This window comes from Phaethon aethereus (assembly GCF_964289735.1).
Source record: "Phaethon aethereus genome assembly, chromosome: 4".
Lineage (NCBI taxonomy): Eukaryota > Metazoa > Chordata > Aves > Phaethontiformes > Phaethontidae > Phaethon > Phaethon aethereus.
In genome coordinates this window covers 66,051,850-66,074,363 of record NC_138578.1, presented here as the reverse complement: position 1 = coordinate 66,074,363, position 22,514 = coordinate 66,051,850, and the positions used below count along the sequence as shown (strand labels likewise).

General features: G+C 38.3%; 1 protein-coding gene across 4 annotated transcripts in view; it reads right to left on the bottom strand.

Annotated features, from left to right (window-relative positions):
* KCNIP4 (potassium voltage-gated channel interacting protein 4) overlaps window positions 1–22,514 on the bottom strand; it is a gene marked incomplete at its 5' end in the record, with an annotated part of 489,155 nt that overhangs the window by 366,748 nt on the left and 99,893 nt on the right. Inside the window, one exon of one of the 4 annotated variants that reach the window (XM_081999004.1) lies at window positions 5,822–5,909. The exons of the other annotated variants lie outside the window; for them this stretch is intronic. Within the exon in view, the coding sequence (XP_081855130.1) occupies window positions 5,822–5,909 (88 nt within the window). Of the gene's footprint in view, window positions 1–5,821; window positions 5,910–22,514 lie in introns of those variants that run through there. 4 annotated transcript variants of the gene reach the window in all.

Here is a 22,514-nt window from a genome sequence, read left to right as displayed (position 1 = left end):
TACTACAGTTATTTAAACCATCCAGATTTTAAGCACCACTCATTCATAAAGCTATGCAGAAGTGACTACATAGAGAAAGGTGCCCTAAAATCATTTCAGGATCATTTCTGATCAACAATTGAATATCATTGTGCTCACATTAAATGTAAAGTCTTTTAATGTTTTGTACTTTAAATCTGAGGGGAAAATGAAAAAATACAATATAATTAAATATAAGAATTAAGAGCTAATTATTCTCAGTATACTCTTTCACATCATCTCATAACTGTAAAGAAAAAGATTGTTCTGGAATATACTATCACTAATTAGACTATTACATTCTTGTAAAATATTTTAATTAATCTCTAGGTTTTTAATTTTAACTTTATACAGCTTAAAAGGGACAAGCCTGACATATTCCTGGTAAAGCTGTTTTACACTCACAGCCCAAAAGCCAGATGCCATCTTCTGCTAAATTCTGTAGAATGCATCACACCAAGAGTAAAAATCCCAGTGTATCACCCTGATTTTGCAGAATCATTCCACCAATCCATCCACAACACATACACCTAAAAATGGAAGTCTCAAGCTGAAATTTTTTATTATAACAACCGTGAAATCCACACCACACACTGAGACCCAGAATGAAATTTAAAAATTGCCTTATGGATTTGTTGTTAGAATGGGATGAGGCAGGAAACTTGCCTACTACAACTTTCATTCTCAGCATATCCCTCTCTTCCTGAACTGGGTCATGAAACAAGGCAGCTCTTTCAGGGTGTTTCAATCTATCGGTAACAGAGAGCCAACACAAATCATTTGGAATCTCTATGTGGTTGGGACCTATTCTGACATGCTCTCTGCTGGAGATGAACACCGGTAAGTGATGTGATGATAACTGTCCTAAGAACAGTTACAGGTGTCTGAGTGATTTCATGGAGAGTAGTTTAAATACCAGGTCTACTCCCTCCTAGCTTCTCCACTAGCTCAAGAAGTGGGGCCTTGTTGAACCTCATGAGGGTCCAGGACCCATGGTTTCAACCCAAGGTCGTTAACTCATGGTTCAGGAACCATGAGTTCAACCCAGGGTCCTGCACCCAAGTCTGGGCAACCCCCACTAACAGTACAGGCCGGGGGATGAAGGGAATGAGAACAGCCCTGCCAAGAAGGACTTGGTGGATGAAAAGGTGGATGAAAAGCTGGACATGAGCCAACAATGTGCACTCTCAGCCCAGAAGGCCAACTGTATCCTAGGCTGCATTCAAAGCAGGTTGAGAGAAGTGGTTCTGCCTCTTTACTCTGCTCTGGTGAGACCCCATCTGCAGTACTGCATCCAGCTCTGGAGCCCTCAGCACAGGGAAGACATGGACCTGTTGGAGAGGGTCCAGAGGAGGGCCACAAAAATGATCAGAGGGATGGAACACCTCTCCTACTGAGGACAGGCTGAGAGAGTTGGTGTTGTTCAGTCTGGAGAAGAGAAGGCTCCAGGGAGATCTTATTGCAGCCTTCCAGTACTTAAAGGGGACTTATAAGAAAGATGGGGACAGACTTTTTAGCAGGACCTGTAGCAATAGGACAAGGGGTAACAGTTTTAAACTAAAATAGGGTAGATTCAGACTGGCTATAAGGAAGAAATGTTTCACAATGAGGTGACACACTGGCACATGTTGCCCAGAGAGGTGGTAGATGCCCCGATCCTGGAAACATTCAAGGTCAAGGCTGGACAGGACTCTGAGCAGCCTGATCTAGTTGAAGATGTCCCTGATCATTGCAGGGGGGTTGGATTAGATGGCCTTTAAAGGCCATTTCCAACCCAAACCATTCTATGATTCCATGAATTCCCTAATCATCAGAAAATACTTAGGTTCCCTCTTAACACCTCTTTGTGGTCCTATGATGTTCACATGCCTGCCTGTATGATGGATTACGAAGTGGAGTGAGTTCTCATCCATACTACCCCATTTTTTAAGTATGGACATTCTCCTTGGACATGGAGAAGACAACTCAGTCCTGTTCAAACTAAGCAGATTCATCAACTCAGATCTTCTCGTTCCCTGGCAGGCTGCCTAACGAATAGGTGTTTATATACGTTATATTTCCGGAGTATTCATCTGATGTTTCTATGTGCTAAAGAATGGGGCAGCCTTGGAAAACATTCATAATAAACTGCTGTCTCAAACATCCTCAAGACTTCAGGCGACAGTAGGCAGGTGAACTACAACAGTCACAGGAGTACTGCTGCAAGCCTCTGGATACCTCTGTGCAAGTGCCTCCCACACCTTCAGGTCTATGCTTAGATGATGTCTTCCTCTTGGCAGTAGGCTAGAAAATATTTCTGTGCACAAACAAGGAAAATTTAAGACTAAATATTACCTTCTGGTAATCCGGTTTCTCAAAGAAAGTGCCATCAAAAAATACATCCCACATTCACAAATAAATAGTTTTGGGTTTTTTTCTCCAACTAAGAAAAATCTCAAGCCTGTGATCAGTGTTCTTTTACACCAATGGCATCAATCTCTAGATTAAAAAAACAATCAATCCATAGTTTCATCTACATAAACCCAAAAGAGTAACATTACTTCAGTTTGTTGTAGAGAGAGTACAATTACACAGCCAGAGTTGTTCCTTCTTTCTTTGTAAATGCATATGCTAACTGGGAATTTGAATCTGTCCTGCAAAACCTAGCCCCCTTTATGACACTTAATATGTCATATCAGGTCTTTAATATGAACATATCTGAAAAGAATATACTTGTGAAAACTTACCACTGAATTGAATTATAGTTTTGTTTCTATCATCTCTTTAACTCCCATACTTTATCAGTTATGACTTAAGAAAAATTTCCTAGCCATTGCTCTGAAATTATGTTTTCTCCATTTCAAAATAATTTGTGATCTATTTCTTGATCCCACAATGATTTATCTTGTTATTTATAAAACACAAATTCATGTCGCATCCAAAAAGTGAAAGATTCTCAACAGCAGCACTAAGTTCTCTAGGACAACATTTCAAAGACCGGGCACTTCCAACACACATGAAGGAGCAGCAGGCAATAAAGTAGGAAATGGTATGACGTTTCAAAAACACTGTCTTCAAGTATTTGAGAGAGTCTGTTTCACTTGTGGAAACACATCAACTTAACATATAGGAGAAATTATGGAAAATTTAAAACTTCGTTTAAAAGACTATTTCTTTTCACTACATTTTTCTGTCAATTATAGTAACTTGCTGTAAAAAAAAAAAAAAAAAAGAGGAAGAGATCTGGCAGAGATTGCTACTTAAAACCCATTGTAAAGATTTATGCAACATTTGCCTTCAAGCAAAGGAGTATTTTCATTAATATTTCTTACAGCCGAGTTGAATGTTAAGAACAAGTCCATGTTTATGTACCGTCACGGACAGCTATATTATTTTTAAACATTGAGATTCACCACAGAACATGTCTGTAGTGCTGCAAATGGTTATGAAACGCAAGCAGCAAAACCAGTAATCAACAGTGACTTCTTAGCTGGGCCTATAGCCAGTAAACCCAGTAATCACACCAACTGCAGCAGAGCTTGTACCAGTCTATATTGATGTAGATTAAGTATATATTCAACATGTCTACCCATACAAAAAGGCGGAATGGGTAAGATTCAATGCATGTGCTTTCAATAATGTGAATTTCCAACTTATTAAATATAATTTAAACATTAAAGAACACCTGAAAAAGAAACCAATGGCCAAATGGTATCAACATAGAAGTTAAATTGTGTTCATCACTGGGCTCCTTGGTAAAAATCTACATTTGGAAAATAATTGATCACTTGAGTGAGCAGATTGCCTGCTTGTAAAAAGCTAGATAAAGCACACTTTATTTCTGATAGGTATCCTTTTTTTTTTTTTTTTGAATGTTCAAGATAGAAACAGCAATATCTTTAAAATACAAATTAAAGAATAACTTTTTAACACTTTCAACTAAGCTTCCTCATTCATCTTCATTAATTATCAACTAATCAACATAATGAATTATGCTTTGGATTTTGCAGGGGGAACAGTAAATGGTATTGCAACAGTTGAAGTTAATGAGTAGACTGGGCTATGCAAGAAATGAACAGCAGAGCCCTAGGTCTCTTAGCGGTTCAGTTGTTATCACATTATATTGATCTTATTTGCTGCATCAGTTGAACATGATCAAGTCTATTACCCTAGTAATAGTAGTCAGATACTGTTGCCTGTAGTAAAAATGAACTGAAAATCTCCTAGGAAGTGTCTCAGTCCTTAAGAGTTCCTAAGAGTGGGGTTTTTTGGCTTGCTTGTTTCCTTTAAGAAGGAATGTTTCATACCACTCTATTTGTCTTTCCAGTAATTTAGCATTGAAAATGTGATTCTTAAATATAAACGAAATAAATTCGTTTAATAGTAACCTAAGAATCAGTATCCACAACAATCTTGAAAATGTTTTTGAATTGTGAACTTAGAAAGCTTGCAGTACAAACGTCAGTCTAAAAAATAACCTAGTGTGCATCATTTGCTTGATAGGAAAGGAAAAGCTTGGATGCCTGTGAAAAAGGAATATTGGTGTTCATTTCTAACATAGCTTTCTTGTTGCATTGTATATTATTTAATTTCCATAGCAATCCACAGAAACAAGAAGCCAGCATTTTCAGAGGAACTTGAATTGATACAATTCACAAAAGAGAAACCACAACAAACTAGGAATAGAACAGAAAACGATGTCAGAAGTTCTATGTTACCAGGCACTCAAAGTTACTAAAAAGCTTTCCACAAGTTACAAACATCCTATAAAGTACTTGTTGACGATGTTTATGCCATGACCTTTATAGCATTATTAGATTTGGGGTTATAAGTTGCATGCAACAATACTTTAAATTATTACTGAAGAGTCAATTTAGCTCTCAAATCTTTCCATCAGTGTTTAAATGGGGGGAGGGGGGGTTGTCAGCAGAAACTTTCAGAATACTTGTAGTAAAATGAATGGTTTTTAATTCTCAATGATCATGTTACTGTAATTGGTTATTATCTGCTGATGCTGGACTTGCACCTCTTCTTCATTTTTCCAAGGGGAAAAAAAAAAAAAAAAGTCCAGTAAGAAGCACAATTATATTTTATAAATACAGAATGACATCATGTAAGCTATCTTATTTTGTCAACCATTGCAAACAGCCATAGGAAATGCTGAACTGTGAGAAAAGTATATTTTACAAAGTGCTAATAAGAAAACTACACTGTTCAGTCTAGCTTAGAAACCTTATCTGGTGCTGTACAATTTGTCCAAGGTTACCAAAAAAAAAATTACCTCAGTAAAGTTGACAGCCATTAATGCTTCAAATTCTTTAAGGGCAAAAAGCACAAGTGTTATTTAAAGTTTGCAGCAAGATACTATAACATTATATTGACAGTTTGCAGTTGATTCACATCTTAAGATAAGCAAAAACAATCCTCTGAGAAAAAGAATGTAGTCTGCTTGTTCAAGTAAATCAGTTCAAGATACAGGGCAAATAGAAAGCACAAGATTCATCCTTTATGACCATCGTGTGGATACTCTGCATTACCTTTAAGGCGCACAGGTGGACAGGTGAAAGCACGTACACTCACATCCCGATGTGGATTCAGGTGTGTAACTGCTTAGAGAACAGTACACCGTCTAAAGGCTGTAGCATAAAACTATATATTCTGTTTTTATTATGCTCAGCCACAAGAGTTCGCAGATTTCTATTTAATTATTATTTACAAGAAGAGGGGAGTTCTATTATAAAGCAATGCCATCACTATATTAACCTTAGGCAATTTTCTTGTCTCCATGCTGCACAGCTCGACTACAAAGAAGAACAGTCATTACCTGTGTGAAGAGAACCTGTGATTAGCCTGAGAAGGTACTGGGCAAATTTCAGTATTTCACGCTTACACCGCTTCCTACAGCCACTCATCTTAAGCAGTGCGGTATTACTCCTCCGAGCAGAGCCGGGAGACTTCACCAGCGTAGGGAACAGTTTCTGCCAGCAAACTTCTGGGGCAGTTCGCAGCCGCCCAGCTCCTCGCCTCCGCACCGCCACGCAAGCTCCCTCCGGTTTACCTCCGGTGCCAGCGAGAGGCAGCCCCGCGGCAGCGCGGGGCGCGGGCGCCGCCGCAGCCACCGACGGCCGGACCCGCCGGCAGGCGCGGCTCCGCGGGCGGCTCCGCGGGCGCGCAGCCCGGAGGGCGGGGCGGGGGGCCGACTGCCCGCCCCGCGCAGGCAGGCGCCACGCCCGCGGGGGCTCCGCGCCTGCCCGCCTCCCTCTTCGGTCTGCCGCAGCGCTCCTCGCTCTCCGCGTTACGGAAGGGAGGGGAAAACACCGCCAGCCTGACAGCCCATCCGCCAGGACCCCCCGGCTTTGTTGGGAAGCATCCCAGCGCCGGGCGTAGCATGGCGCTGCCCAAGGTCAGAGTCGAGGACTGCCTGCCTTGCCTGCGTCTCACCTGCAGGAATGAATGCGAGCGGGGAGCCGGAGGGGGTTCCCCACCGCCTTAACTTTGCGCGTTGGCCGGCCGCAGGACCTGTAGCCCGCTGAAGGTCACGCAAGCCCCGGGCCGCTGCGCAGAAGGACTAACGTAAGAGGAGCCCGAGTGGGACCGCTGCGTGGGGAGCTCCCCCGGCTCGCCGACCTGGGGCCGGCGGGAAGCTGGCTCCGGCGCGGTGAACATTTCGTGGTTAGGATCTCTCCACGAAAGTCTCTTTAGGAAGCTACGTGCCTTCCTCAATTCCCTGACAAAGTCATTCTTTTCCATCGTGACTGAGAAGTATTTCTTATTAATAAAAATGATCTGCCGAAGTCTTTATCCATGACCCAAGAACCTAAAGAATATGTTTTCATTTCCCTTGGAGTATTTCCGTGTACTACATAAACACAGAGAACAACTCTATTGCATTAGATGGTGATGCAATATATAATGCCTAATACAGTTAAAAGAAGACAAAGAACCCATTAAGGAAAAGCTTAACAGAAGAAAATCACTGTCTGATCCAGTTTTAATGACAGTGTTGACCATAACACATTTTGGTGAATGCCTTTAAAAAATTACAACAAACACAAATGCACATCTTCAAGCTAGTCTTTATATTACACACTGAGCGGAGATAAATACATTATAGACACAATTCATCAAAGCATTATCAAAGTTGCAGTTAGATGACATAGTTTCTGTATCTGCTATCTAAAACAGAATCATGCTATCTTATGATTCCAGTGAAGCTACACAGTTAATGGAAAGAACTAAAATGAAATAACTCCCAGAAGCCCTCAGTTTCTCCCAGAGAAGGGTTTAGCCTGAGAAAGGAACTGGGCAAATTTCAATATTTCATGTTTACACCGCTTCCTACAGCCACACATCTTAAGCAGTAAATGGTTTTTGTGTCTTTTCAGAAAACCTTTGCCAAGAAGAGTTTGAAAAAAAAAAAACCAAAAAAACCAAAAAACGGAACAAAATCATCAAATTCTGAGACATTAGAGGTTGCAGTGTGCCTTACAAGTTTCTAAAGTCCTCTGGTATCTGAAAAGGAAATCCCTTAAATAGCTGGTAGAGGTAAAGAGATACTGAAAGCAGAAGTGTGTATTTCTTCTTTAGAAGAGGACAGAAGAGGCCAATGCAAATGGTTCTCAGCTAGAGCCTTGACCTTCTTAATCCTTTGACCTTTTTAATTGCTTTATACGAAGTTCACTAGTAGTGTTACTTCAAAATAAAGAACTGCTGTTCTGAAGCCTTACATAAGCACGGATCACCAACACCATGTTTTGTTGTTGTCGTCCCCTATCCGCACCACCCCCCAAGCTGCATCTGCTCTGACAGTTTTTCCTAAACCTTTTACATTTCAACACAGGTAGCAATTACTGTTACTGCTAAGAAAGAGTTCAGGAAAGGTTTCTGACCAGTTTCGCTAGCAGGCTTTTAACAAACAGCGCAGTATTCAGATAGAATTAAATCTAACTCCTGATATTTCTCTGCTCAGCAGAAAAGGCTGACTAATCTTTGGACTAAAGTTGCTTACCCCAAATCAAAAGAGCAGACCAGGGAAAAGCGGAGAGGAAAATTAGAATGGAAGACTAATAAAACCACCATGGTTTTGTTGACAAATATAGAGAAACAATATGAAGGCTAGTTGGAGAATAGCAACATCTATATATTTTTAATATACTTTTTTCTTTTAATTGATGTGACGCACTGAAATCTTCACTCAGAAACAGTTTCTTTGCACTGAAGTATATAAATACTTTTTATATCTATAAGCCATGGCCGCCCCTAATAATTCATAATCTATAGACCCGACCTAAAACCTATTAAAAAAAAAAGTAAGAAAATTCCTGTTGCTGTCAGAGGCATCTGGATCAATTCCTACAAGTTCTGACTTTGGAATCAGGTACTTAGAAATCAGCATTTAATAGTCACTATTTAAGTACAATGGAGAAGAAATAAAACACGTGCACACAAAATAAAAAGGTTTTTTTCAGACAGTAGGAAAAGTAAATGGAAGTAAAAAGTAAGCATTGTGTGTAAACTCCTGGCTTTTTGAATTGTTTTACCCAATCCAGCTGACAGGGTCCCAGAATAACACCACACAATTATTTTGGTTCGAAGTACTTGGAAAGCATGAAATGACTGAGGAGGAAATATATGCTTTTTTATGTCCACAACAGCAGTCCAGTTTAAATGCATAATGGAAAAAAGTTTCCCTGAATGTACAAAGTGTACGACAGAGCTAAGACAAATTAATTTATAATAAAATATTTTCTTCCTTTGAGGATTTCTAAACAAAGCTACAAGAAAAAAAAACTTTAAAATCTTTGTCACCATGGCAAGAAAAAAAGCACAAAAACATCAATTTACAAAATTCAATTCTAGTCAATCCATAGGTGCAATTCCACATGCATTTTTAGAACTTCAATTAGTGTCTCAGCATCGTTGGTCTATGGCCCAGGCACATGTATTGGCATCTGAAGTGCACCCTAAACATATTTGGGGGTGGGGTGGGTGTATACACTTATGTAGCTTTAGTCTCACACTACAAAAGACTGAACTACACAGATTTTGTAGTTCAGAGCTGGTCAGTATTAACAGATATGTAATCAGTATTTCTTTTCTTGTTTCTGTGTAGAAATAGTATTTCAATATAAGACAAAACAGTCAAAACCAAAGCAGAAATCCATTAACAGCAATATAAAAAAATATTTTAAGATAAATACAGAAAACCCCATGATTTTTAGATTGCATAGGTTGCTGGGACAATCTAGTCTAATCTTTCTTCAAAGAAGATCTTAATCCCAAACAGACTGCCTGTCTCAGAACAGAATATTATGATGGCCTGGCATAAAATGACAAATAGAGCTGAATTAGCCAGCATTATAGTTTGCTTTTTTTTTCCAGAGAGAAAGAGTTACTAAATACAGATTATATTTAATAATAAAATAAAGCAAATCCATCTGTTAAAATAGTCAAGAAGTTAAATGTGGTTGTCATCATATTAGGTAACAATGGCCAAGACTCAACTTGCAAAAAGCACAGTATAATGGTTAAAGAGGAAGAAAAACCCATCACAAATATTTGATGACAATAAGAAACGCCTGCAATAAGGACAAGTGCACGCCATATATACATTTGCTAGTTTGGTGACAAAAACACAACAGCACAAGTTGAAGTGACATATACAGAGCACAAGTTGTTTGGCTTCTTGGAGACATATTGCCTTGTATACGTCTTTCATTTGCACACATTATTTAAACATTCTTCCAACTTAAAAGAGCAAAATTTCCTCCTGAACTAGCCTGTGCTATTGACAAAGAAAGAGCAAATTGAAATCTTATAACAATAAGAAAATCAACTCAATTAGATGCTTCAGCCTCATCAGAAAGGGTGACTGCAGGAAGTCCACCAGGAGCACTGAAAACCTGTACACGCAGTTTCCTTGCTGTTGACTCCAGAGGCTTGTGAGGGCTTTTGTTCTTGATGCAAATGATGAATTCCACAACTGAACATTTTTATCAGAGGATTTTTAAACCTCCTTATTTCAAAGAGCAGAGATACTATTTACAACCTAAGCACATGGCAAGATGTAACAGATGGGTAGAAACTAACAGATGGGTGAACACAAGGTAACAGCAAGATGTTTACTATCAGCATAATAAACAGCTGCCACAAATAGACGACCATCATTTCAGTTGCTCCTTGTCCATCATAAAAGTAAGGGTCCTCCTAAATCACAATCCCTAATGTATTTATTTTAACAGCTCTTCTCTGGACTTTTACTTCGTGACTCGACAGCATTGTGTACCAAAGCGTTCAAAGCTGGCCACTGTTATTCTAAGGTGCATGCAGCAGGATTAGAGTCCTCCATCACAGAAGTCACTGGAAACTGCAGAACTAATTCCAAGTTATTCACCATGTCTATGAAAATATCAGCCACCACTTTTACCCACAGTCAGTGAATAGCTACAAAAATTCTCCTACACCTCACTTGCCCAAATTTAGTCTTGGTTATTAACAAAAACCAGAGATAGCTGTATGCTAGTATGAGCTGGGGAAGCAGAGATGAAGATATATGTTCCTCTCCTAACTTCTTAGTAGTAACGTGCTAGCTAAATTTAGTTTAAAATGGTTATTGCTCATTGTTGTCTGTCCTGAATGTTACAGTGACAACAAGGAACACAAAACTATTTCTGCTTCATCCACTCCATATTGAAATGGATGTCTACATGGGACGTGGACGTGATCTTGTTCTGTCTTCTGTGGGAATAGTAACTTTCACAGAGTCCAGGACAGATAGTGAGGGGACTGCCAAGGTCCCTGGTTATGAAGACTTATTTATTTAGTTATTTTTTATAGCCTTCGCAGCACAGTTAAAAATTGTCTAGTAGCCCAACCATTACTTATCCAAACCGCATGCAATGTTTCTTAATGGGGAACAAATAATAATAAGAAATCTTTATCCTTGCCTATGCCACTGAGAATTAATACAGTCTTCCTGCTTTTGTCTACAGTTTTTAACTTCTCCTGAAAGATTGCTATGAATAATAGCCTCAAAAACAAACAATTCTATTACTGTGCTTAAAATAGGACTACTGAAAAACTGCTACCTCATGCTGTTCGCATAATATCAACAAATTATACATGAGCTCCATTCTAATAGCTAATACCTGCATAAAAGAAATTACTTTCTTTGCCATTATAGTTCCCGACTCCATAGGTTCAAACTTAATTTTCAGTTGCATTTGTGGAGCTTAATAAAACATGGTGGCTTATGCCACCAGAACATAAAACCTTTGACCGGTGTAACAAAAACTCTTACAACATTTGTGTCTATTATTACTAGCTTCCCTGTAACTAGCTGCTGTGTCAGAATGCCTTTTTCCCCCCACTCAGTGTCCTTGAAGCTTACCCCAAGGATTCATTTTCACACAACACTTTAAGATATTGCAGACAGTCAACTAGGAGCTGCTGCTGCCTCAACCTCCCACATGGTCCTCGCTTGCTTAATTAAATATTCATCACTCCAGAACATTGCAGTGTCAAACCTGAGCAGCTTCCCAGACTGACCTTCCACAGCCAGCCTGTGGTTTGTGCTGGAAAATAAACAAGACTGGGACTTACCTGCTGAAACGTAAAACGGCATAATGCAGTTTTCATGTTGCACATTAAGTTCTGTGCATGCACTGTAAAATTCTCACCGCAGAAGCTAGAATACTATCTTTTAATGTACAATATAAATTGCATATCTGTATGCCAAGCTAATGATTAAACCTGCATGGGTAGTGTTATCAGTAATCTTTCTGCAGAACACTAAAATCTTTTTTTCATTATTATGCAGATCTTTTTTGTATGTATGGTCATATCTTCCAACTTAAAAAACAAACCAGTGCTGAGTATTCTCAAATAAATCAAAAAAAGATCGAGGCATACTACCATCAACAAGTATGCGAGATACTTTTTTGTGGCTTTAGACTCCTATCTTAGTTTCACATACACCATTTATAAGAATTTGCATTTTGCCTCCAAGAGAAAAGAATCTATTAATTCCAAATCTCTCTCCTTTGTGGAAAGAATATCTGGAGTTATTGTAACTCATTTTAGTGTACTAGGTTCTGCACGTATTTACATCTGTATTTAATGGAAGAGAAAGCTGAACTGAAAAAAATGGGAGGAATCAGCTTCCCTGCTACAGAAACCATAGCCTTAATCTGTAGGTTCCACAGATGTTTCGAGATTTGATATAACTAAAGAATTTCCATATCATGCCCATATGCAGTAAGAATATTGAAAAGCTTGCATTTTGAACCCAACAACTACATTGACCCGTTAAAAGAAAAATAAATCAGAAATTGTATGCAAACATCTTTTATTTAGGTATGCAGCATTCTTAAAGTGATGGAATAGTCATTGCACCAAATTAGCTATGAGAATTCTGTAAGCATAATAGATGCCTATGAACAGCTTAGGCCAGTAAGTAAAAATAGTCATGAGATGTATGCTTTTGCTACATATATAGGTAGCAACATGTATGTATGTATATATTTATATAAAATATACATATGATTTTAGAAAGTTTTATTTCATTGCCTCAATAATTTATTCAGTCATCTGCGAGAATCTTTTTGCCCCTAGGATTTCCCGTAAACGGTCAAAACTTACGTTTCGTCTTCTCACTCAAGGGCTTCCTTACAGTTTTCAGGGATTTTCTTTCCCCTGGCATTTTTTTCCTAGCCTAAAACAATTGTGTAGGCCATAGAGGTTGCATATGTGGCTTGATGCCCTGATTAAATGGAAAATTAAGGTTTAAAGGTGCAAATCCTTAAGTCTTCACACCCTTAATCTGGCATGAATTGCAATGCATTTGGGTGAACATGCTGCAGCTACTACACTGGAGAGGTGAAAGACAGAAGACAGATTCTAGAGCCCAAACAATTCTTCAAAGCCTACATCTTGGCTGAAGTAATTTTGAAACCGGTCTTTCATCCAAAATTTGATTCTGTTAATTATTTCATATAAAGTACCAGTGTTGAGAGCAAGTTAAATTACCACACTACTAGGCCTGTGGTGTCTGTCTCTTCCCTCCTAGCAGGATTCTGCAGATGTTGAGATGAAAAACAGTCTGTCAAGATTCCTGTGTGATCCTTCAGTAAAGCCCTTTGTGGAACACAAGCAGTCACTTCTCTGCTCCAGATTTTCCAGAATTGTTGTGATTGCAATACTGTCCCATAGAACTTCCTCCCACATAATACAGGTGATTAGCTCTCCCAAAGTAGGCAAAATTTAACTGACAAATAGGAAAATAATTTTAAATAGACTTAGAATTGATCTGATCATATCTGATAAACCTGAGCTGAACCTTGCTCACAGGTAATAACAAAGGTTTATACATGCTCAAAACTCTACCACTCTAAATAACAATTTTTCTAATATGCACACTTATTTTCATTAAAGGTAAATTAAAAACACATTCCAAAAAGTATTTTATGATCATCTCCAGCCAACTGGAAATTCATCTAGCTTTCATGATATAGATAAACCCTGAAAAAACCACCCACTGGGCACTTCAAATAGAAAATAGTGATCAAGGATATAAATCAGAGAGTGGCATACCCATTTAGCATTGCTGGCCCTGTAAAGGAAACATCTGAGTCTGCGTTACAGTCTTGAAGTCATATACTACATACAGCTAGTAGATTTTGATGGCCTTATTCAATATCGGTGCAATATCATTTTTTGTCTTCTTACCTCCTGCCACACATTCTTTTGTGACTATATATACCACCACTTCTCCAAGAAATATGGTCACAACTACTTGTGGCTTCAGGCAAAGCCTCCCTCCTCTGTCCTCCTAATACTACTTTAAATCAGTCCCTAAGGATCAGAGACAGGAGGAGGCAGAATCAAACTAAATCTTGGAGATTAAAAGCACAGGAATGGAGCAACCAGGGAATTCAATCTCAGGCATTAGTGAAATACAGAATTTTTGGTTCCCAGCTGGAAACACTCTATGGCAGGGCAAGTACTTGGGATCACGTGCTTGAGACCTCACGAAACTGTAGAAGTTGAGTATGAAATCATTGCAGTATCTTAGCAAGAAGTGTCTAAGGTCTGATCAAATAAAAGCCTTAAGCATAAATCTAAATCACTTTCCAACTCTATAGCCTGAGAAAGTTAAGTAGTTTTTGTTATGAACTCAGCTATTATACAGTCAGTGATAATGATAACAGCCTATATATGTTCTAGGTGAGCAAAAGAAAATTTTGTTAGTTAGCTGTAAATAAGTTTCCGACTCTGAAACCTAGAACAGGAAGTTAACAGCAAGGCTGGTAATGAGCATTCCTCCCATCTCTATAGAGCTGTACAAAGAATAATTTTTATATAATATACACACACACTTTACATAATCAGTGCTGATACTCCAGAACATACAGGGGAACACCACTAGTTGTTTCTCTCATTGTGAGAAGAAATACTACTAGAAGCAAACAACTCCTAATCACTAGAAGAGCAATGATAAACTTTCAAGGCCTTACGCAATATGTGGTGAATATGAATATGGTTTCTATTTAAGCCCTGCAGAAGTTTCTTAGTTCATACCACCTGCTCTGTGTGCCTGGATATAAAACTTCAGTCACCAAGTAGAAATGATGTTTTATATTACATAAATTAGGATTTCAAACTTTTCCCCATCAGAATAGGGCAGCTACCTCTACTGCAGAAACTGTATTAAAAATGGAAGAGATAAGCTTTTCAGTTAAAAAAATTCTATTAGAGTTATCTTATGTCCAAAGAACTAGATTGGAAAAAAAAAAAATATCTAAGCCTTTACAGTTTCCAACACAGAGGTACCTTGTCAGGTATAAGCATCTTAAGTGCAAAGATGCCCTTACCAGTTTTGATCAATAAAGAATTTATGGCATATTGTACAGTTTTCATTCTTGTCTCTTGATTAAACTAGGTAATTCCACTCTCCTTAACTTCAAGTTGCTTTTGATTCGGTAATCATGTTACTCTGCAGAGGGATCTGGTCAGGCTGGATCAATGGGCAGAGGTCAACTGTATGAGGTTTAATAAGGCCAAGTGCTGGGTCCTGCACTTGGGCCACAACAACCCCATGCAACGCTACAGGCTTGGGGAGGAGTGGCTGGAGAGCTGCCCGGCGGAAAGGGACCTGGGGGTGCTGGTTGACAGCCAGCTGACCATGAGCTGGCAGTGTGCCCAGGTGGCCAAGAAGGCCAACAGCGTCCTGGCCTGTATCAGGAATAGTGTGGCCAGCAGGAGTAAGGAAGTGATCGTGTCCCTGTACTCGGCACTGGTGAGGCTGCATCTCGAATCCTGTGTTCAGTTTTGGGCCCCTCTCTACAAGAAGGATGTCAAGGTGCTGGAGCATGTCCAGAAAAAAAAAAAAAAAAATAGAAGATGGAAGTAAATGAGTAATAGATGTTTTAAATGTTTTACCTTCAGAGAAAATCAACTGGTTATCTGAAAACACCCGTTTTTAATATTAATGTTTCTAAATAATATATTGCTTTGGCTTCCCCAGGAATATTTTATCTTTAGAGACACCAACCAAGGGGGGAAAACACACTAAAAACCACAAGAGTGGTTTGTGTGGCTCTCTGCCTTTAAAATTATTTATAAAAGTACAATAGTACAAACAGAAGGACACCTTATTTCAAGATGTCCTGCAGTCTCAGGGAAGACTATGATACTATCTAGGGAAGGATGATACCCAAGCGAAATTACTCCTGAACATCTCTAGTCATGAATCTGTTGCACTATGAGATCTCATATCAACATGAACTGTTAATATTATTGCAAGTGGAATAACAACTTTTTTGTATTCTGTTTATACTATTATTTTTAGCTTATTTAAAATATTAAACTCAGTGATCTGTAAACATATGGATCAGGCATGATATATGACATGTTCCCTCTCTTGTCCATGGCAGGATTTCATGCATAACACCTTCTCTCATGAGAATCTGTTAGCAGTTTTCTTTCCTTCCTGTGGCTTTTGACAGAGAGGTGTCCTCATGTTCTAATCACTTTCATCATTTAGGGGCAGTGCCCATTTCTGAACTTGCTCAGCACTATAAAAACTCTTTCCCAGAACTGTACCCACTCTGAACTTAAAGTTCACACTGGCCACCAGACACATACTTGTCCACAGACAAAGACTGCAAGAAATAAATAAATTTTTACTTAAAGCATGCAAGACATTCCTATGTCTGAAGTAGTAAAGGTATCTGAATGGGGGAAAACAGTTTCTACATCACTCCTTAGTTATTTAAGGTAAAATTACTGGGCTGGACCCTTCCTCTGCCTCATCTGGAACCTCCTGCCCTGGTTTCTCTTCCAGAACATGGACTTTCAGAACCATTTCCACTCCTTGCAACACAGAGCTAGTTTAATTCTGTTGACATGTCCAGGCTTCATTTGCTTCTCCAAGGAGAAGTTAAAAAAGAAAACAATCTTTATGTGGTTCTTTACTAGATAATCTATTGCATAGTAAGTACCATCTGATATTTAAACTAAAAAAAACTGGTTTGCCAAGAGCAATTGCTTTTCCTTTTGCAGCAGTGCTGTATTTAAAAAGAAGGTGATCAAATTTTTATGATCCTCTTTTGTTAGTTTAAACCAAGTGCAAAAATTCCTCCTTGGGTTTGAAGGGTATCACCAATGTTATCCATTTTAAACGGCACAAAGCGTTTGGTGGTGAAAATCGAGATATTATAATTTCTTTTAAAAGTAAAGTAAGTTGTAACAAAAATGCTACAGAAAACCAAAAGTATGAGCAATCAAATAATTAAGGCCAAGACATTTAAGGACAAGACATTTTTCCAACAAAAAAGTTAAGGACCATTTAGAAAGCAGTGCTGAACCCTCAGTGTTTTCCTAGAGATTTTATTTTGTTCTGTATGTGGAAAACAAGCCTAGCCATGATTATTAGTTCTTGTAAACGTGTGCAGAATCTGGGAACTCCAATTCTGACAACAAACACTTCTCTGAACTGCAGGACTGCATGAAAAATCCACATTGCATAAGACATGATTTTTTTAAATCGCTGGTAAAAACACACCTCAGAATAATTTGCCTAGAAATATAAGTATGCTATCTCAGCTCTCAGAAAGTACACATCAGAATAATTCTTTAAAAATTCAATAAAACTACAGCTGGTGTCCTTTGCACAAAAGACAAGTTTTTGCCAAATTTGAGACAAAAAAATTGCCAAAGTTGCCCTAAACATGATGGGATAGGTTTCTAAATTTGAGGGCAAAGTGGCAGAGCTTCAGGATTACACTGAGAAGAGAAGTGCCAACCAGAAAAACATGGCTTGGAATGACCATTTAATAGAACTTCAGAAATGCCCGTTTTCTCTGGTAAAAGTTCTCATCACCATCACAATACAATTCCACTACTGGTTGCAAATTATTAGTCTCTATTACATCATTTGCATTAAAAACTGCATCAGCTCAGTCTGAGCTTCTGGAGGTCTGAAGCTCTGTTTGTTTGCTGTTGATCTCGACTCACAACCACAAACCACTGCTTGTGTGGCCACTGGCTCCAAGACACAGAACTGAAATTCTTGACAACATCTTATGCAGAAGCTTCTGGGGAAACAAAAAAACACAAGTCTCCACACCCAAAACCAAACACAAAACAAAAACATCACCTTCTGCTCATGTTGTAACTAGAGAGAAGGGCCTAATCTTTCAGCATATTGCATATTTCACCAAAAACATAGTTATTATTGGGATTATTTCCTCAAAAATCCAAACAACGATTAGACCATCAGCCCCATAACAGTTTGTAAATACAAGCAGGGACCGAGTTTATAGAAATCCTGGCATTTGAGTCCAGAAATTAAATTAGAAGCACAGGACTGGAAAGGACTTTCTGGGACATCCACTCTTGATTGTGCTAAAGATGGCTTGGATCTCTTTCGACAAACCATTTCGTGTAACTTGCTCCAGACGACTTTGCTAACACTGCCATGCAGTTGAGTATTTCTCCTTGCCGATGAATTTAGGTGGAGCACTCCCTACCCCTCTCCCAACCCTTCTATTCACTACCTTTGAGTTCAGCCCCAGACCTATAGGGAAAGGGACACAGGAGGAGGCCGTTCTCTTCCGCACTTCCCCCCCTTCAGGTTTTGACTGAAAGCCTGTGGCCAGAAGTGAAAGCCCCTAGATCTGTAGTGAACAAAAGGAGTACTTTGTCTCATACAGAAAGATATAGGTCCATATCATAGATAATCACATCAGCTTTTCTCACTCCTCCTACCCTTTTCTTTTTAGGAAGGTTTCTATGAAGAAAAATTGCACATTAAGAGCATGGAAGGCTCTATAAGAGAGGAGGTAGTGTTTCCCATTACATGACAGTACGGTTGCAAGCTGCTGCAGCAGGGTATTTTAATTGACAATATATCATGAGTGACCCTAGAAGTACTTCCCAAGTGTATTATGCAAGAGATTATGCCAGCTTCAAAAGGAGCAAAATGGAAGTTCAGGGCAAACATTGTTTATTGAGTTTGAATAAGTTACATATCTTATTATGCTTTATCTTTAGTCTAGCCTGCGGAGAAAGACAGAGACTTAAGCTGTTCAAAACATTCCTACTTTAGCTTCATTTTTCTAAACTGCAATAAATACAATTTTAAGTATATAGTAGTCTAGCAAATTTTATATATAGCTCCAAAATTGAAGAGAACCTGAAAAATAAGCAAGAATGTGTATGTGTAAGCTTTGTGAAATTACATTCCAGCCTGTGATGAAACCAAGTGGAGGAAACCAAGGTGCAGACAGAAGTGAAGACATATTGAACACAGACTCCTAAGCCAAGTTTCTGAACACAATGTTACAAGAAACAGCTGATATAAAGATGACAAGAGCGAAATATTCACACAATTAGTTAAACATTGCAGGTCCAAGACTTTTTTCCTAAGCATTTTAAGCTAGAATCCCACTTCAGATTTCTTTTAAATGAATCTGTCATAGTTCACAATTTATATTAGCTCAATTAGATCATCCTATTCCCTCAGGATTCTATTCCTACTGAGAACAACAGATGCCTTCAATATTCAGCCTCATTCTGAATATTCTCATAGTGCGAATATTCTCATAGTGCAAATATTCCCATCTTTTAGGGGAAGTATATAAAGCTAGAAAATGAAATTATGTCTCGAGAGACATTGAGTATTAAACTATACAGTTATTTCCAAATTAAAGTGAAACATTTAACAGCTGAAGGGAAAATTCCCATTTGATAAAGCCTCAGGGACTTGCTACCTGTCCTTGATTTTACTGTTCCTATATAAGGAGGAACAGTAAAACCTATATAAGGTTTTTCTTCCTATATAAGGAGAAAAACCTTTATACTGAAAACCTATCAAAATATTCTTTTTTGTTCACCATAAGTAAACGTCACTATCGACAGGTTCTTGAGAAACATTTGACAAAAGTCCCATATTCTGCTATAGCAATCCCCTCTACAATTTCCATGTGTTCTTAGCTACGTATTGAAATGTTACTCATTATTCCACCCGAGTTTGATATTCCTTTCTACCTGTCTAACATAACACAAAAGAAACTTTCTTTGAGAGACATCTGGCAATCTTGTTTATCCTGCCTACTCACCCGGATTTCCATTTATCACCAATCCAGTACTCCAGCTTTTCTTCAGCATTGCAGACTTCCCTCAGCTTCTCTGACCTCTCTCCAGCATATTGAACTTCACTGATTTTCAGTTCTCACCATCTAACGATCTCACTGCCTCTGCCCAAGCAATATTCAAAGCCTTTCCAGAACATTGTATTCGCAGATAAGAAGTATCCTGATGCAGTCTGTTACTCTCTGACACTGCTGGGTTTTTTTGTAGTGACCAAAAATAGTTGGAAATTTCATAATCTGCTTTGATCAATTTGTATAAAACACTGAAGGATACACACAATTTGTCAGTAGCTAGAACAATGTCCTATACTTAAGACGATGGGCACAATTAACAGATTACTCTCCTTGTGTATTCCTGTATCTACAATATCTGTGTATATCCTGTAAGCATATAGGTAGAAGAAACAGAAGGGTATGTGTGTAGGCTTCACTGGGACAGAGGACGATCAAAAAAACATGTTCATGCAAAACTGATTTTGTGATTAGAGACTTGAGCCCAGGCTGGAAAGGGAAGCTCACAGGGAAATGGAGTTTCAGTTCCTTCATAGCCATACAGAAATTTGTTAGCACAAACTAAGTAACTTAAATCAGATATAACCTTCCACAAACCTCAACGTTCATCAGATCTTAAAGATTAGTTCTTGAATTAGCATAAGTATCTATGCATTATCAGTGCTCTTTGCAAGCTTCTTTCCCTCTGGGGAATTTTCTTGTAGAAATATTAAATTCAGAGATAATTTTTACCTCCATCCTTCCTTTGACATTTACAACACTTGAGGAACGCATTTGCTCTTCAAGGATATTTTCATCTATTAAAGAATATTTATGAGTGTTGCTTCAAAGAAAACCACTGGAATAAGAAGTCAAGCAAAAACAGAGAATGGAGATTTGTATTTGCAACTATTTATAGGTTAACTCCTTGCAAGACAAAAAGCAACACCAAAAATGTATTAAAAACTTGGGTTAAGAAAAGATACCAGTGCACAAATTATATTCTCTTATCTGTTCAATGTTTCCAAGCTTGATATCAAAGTACACCTAGAGAACACATAAAAAGCTCACAATATTACTACAGTTTAAGTTGGAGAAAGTTAACTCACAAATCAATTAAATTGAAAGCAACTGAAGAGAGTTAAAAAGAGTTAAAAAGCTTGGTTTTGTTCTGCTGAAATTCAGTGCTGTCCCGTGTAAATCTGTGACCAATGATTTTGCGAAGCAAAGGTATTAGGTGATTTCACAAAAGCCTCAGAACTGATTGAGAGGGTTTATAAATGTTGCCATTCATATAGATCACTAGCATACATCTCCAGAGTAAAACTGCCCTTTAAAATACTAAATTCAATAAAGGATTCATACTCTGGAAGTCAGAGCAGCATCTGAAGTTTTTATTTAGATGGGATTGCACAGTTGCATCCAGACACCCAAGCTTCAGAAACGAGATGGATCATCTGATGATAAATGTGGCAAGGTTTAGGACATGGTTTAGTGGACATAGTGGTTTTGGGTTGATGGTTGGACTTGATGATATTAAAGGTCTTTTCCAACCTTAACGATTCTGTGATTCACTCCGATTCTCGTTATAAAAGTTTGAGATCCCCGTGCTGTTGGAGCATTGGAGCTCTGAGGTGGTTGCCGTACCTGTTGGTCCCAGGCGAGAAAACATTAAGTACTAAAGGGCCAGGTTATGTTTTCAAGAAAGAATAGGGAAAGTACTCTTACTTAAAAGAGAGCCCAGTCTTGCCATTGTCAGCAGTACCATACTGCACGCACTTTTCTCAGAAGAAAACAGTTGCACAAAAAGCAGAGCGACTTTCCATGAAAGACTGCACTCATCAGAAGTTTGGGCAGAAAAATCAGGCTCCTAAAAACACCATCTGTGCATATATGCACATACCTCCTTTGAAAACAATTGGAGATTTCAAAAGTTCAGCTTTTTTTGGAAAGGGAGGGGAATCAAGCAAACGCTTCTGTGCACTTGTAGATATATATATAAGGGTTTAAGATTTGAATACAAAACATTCATTTAGAAAGCTTTGATGAAGAGTGTCCTAGACAGTAACAAGAAAAATACGTGAATTACTGAAGTGGGAGTCACATTTATCTGACTATTCCTGGTGAAGCTTAAAAGCCAATGGGGATAAAAAGAGCATATTTCAGCTTACTTAACTGACTTGGAAGATGGCAATATTTGTATCATGAAATTCAGCAGCTTTCTGTACCGTTGGTGCACTTACATTTTAATGCCAAGCTTAAGAACACTGTTTCCAGCAATGACGTTTCTAGGGAAATTGTTACAACTTTACACATTCAGACATAGGTACAATCAGTTGTTCCCCAAGTACAGAATTGCCTTACTAAAACAAATTAAAACGGAAAACATGATGTATTATAAAAGCCTCTGTCAAAAACCTCTAGTGAAGGGTTACTCATAGTAGTCTTTACTACAGCTCAGAAGGCAACACTATTTTCAATCAACCTAGACTTTTACATCATCCAATTAAAGCGGCATTAAATATCACAAGTCTTCTTAATAATGGTATCCTTTATTTATTGACAATATCAGAATTACACTGACCCCAAAGAAAGGTCAGTTCTCACTGTTTCTTACTTAGATAATATTTGCTTTGCTAAGATTTAAATTTAAGAAATTGCTGAAATATCCTTAGTTTTTATAATGTGTATTGTGCTTTTGTTTTGATAAACAGCATTTTTGGAACTTTGCAATCATAAATCTGTAAGTGTTCTAGTTATTTTCATGAAATAGGAAGGCTTTGATTTCTCTTATCTAGAACAACTATTTTCTTTGTAGCAATCAGAAATCCACTAAGTACTTCGCAAGTATAATGGCTCCTATTAAATCTCACA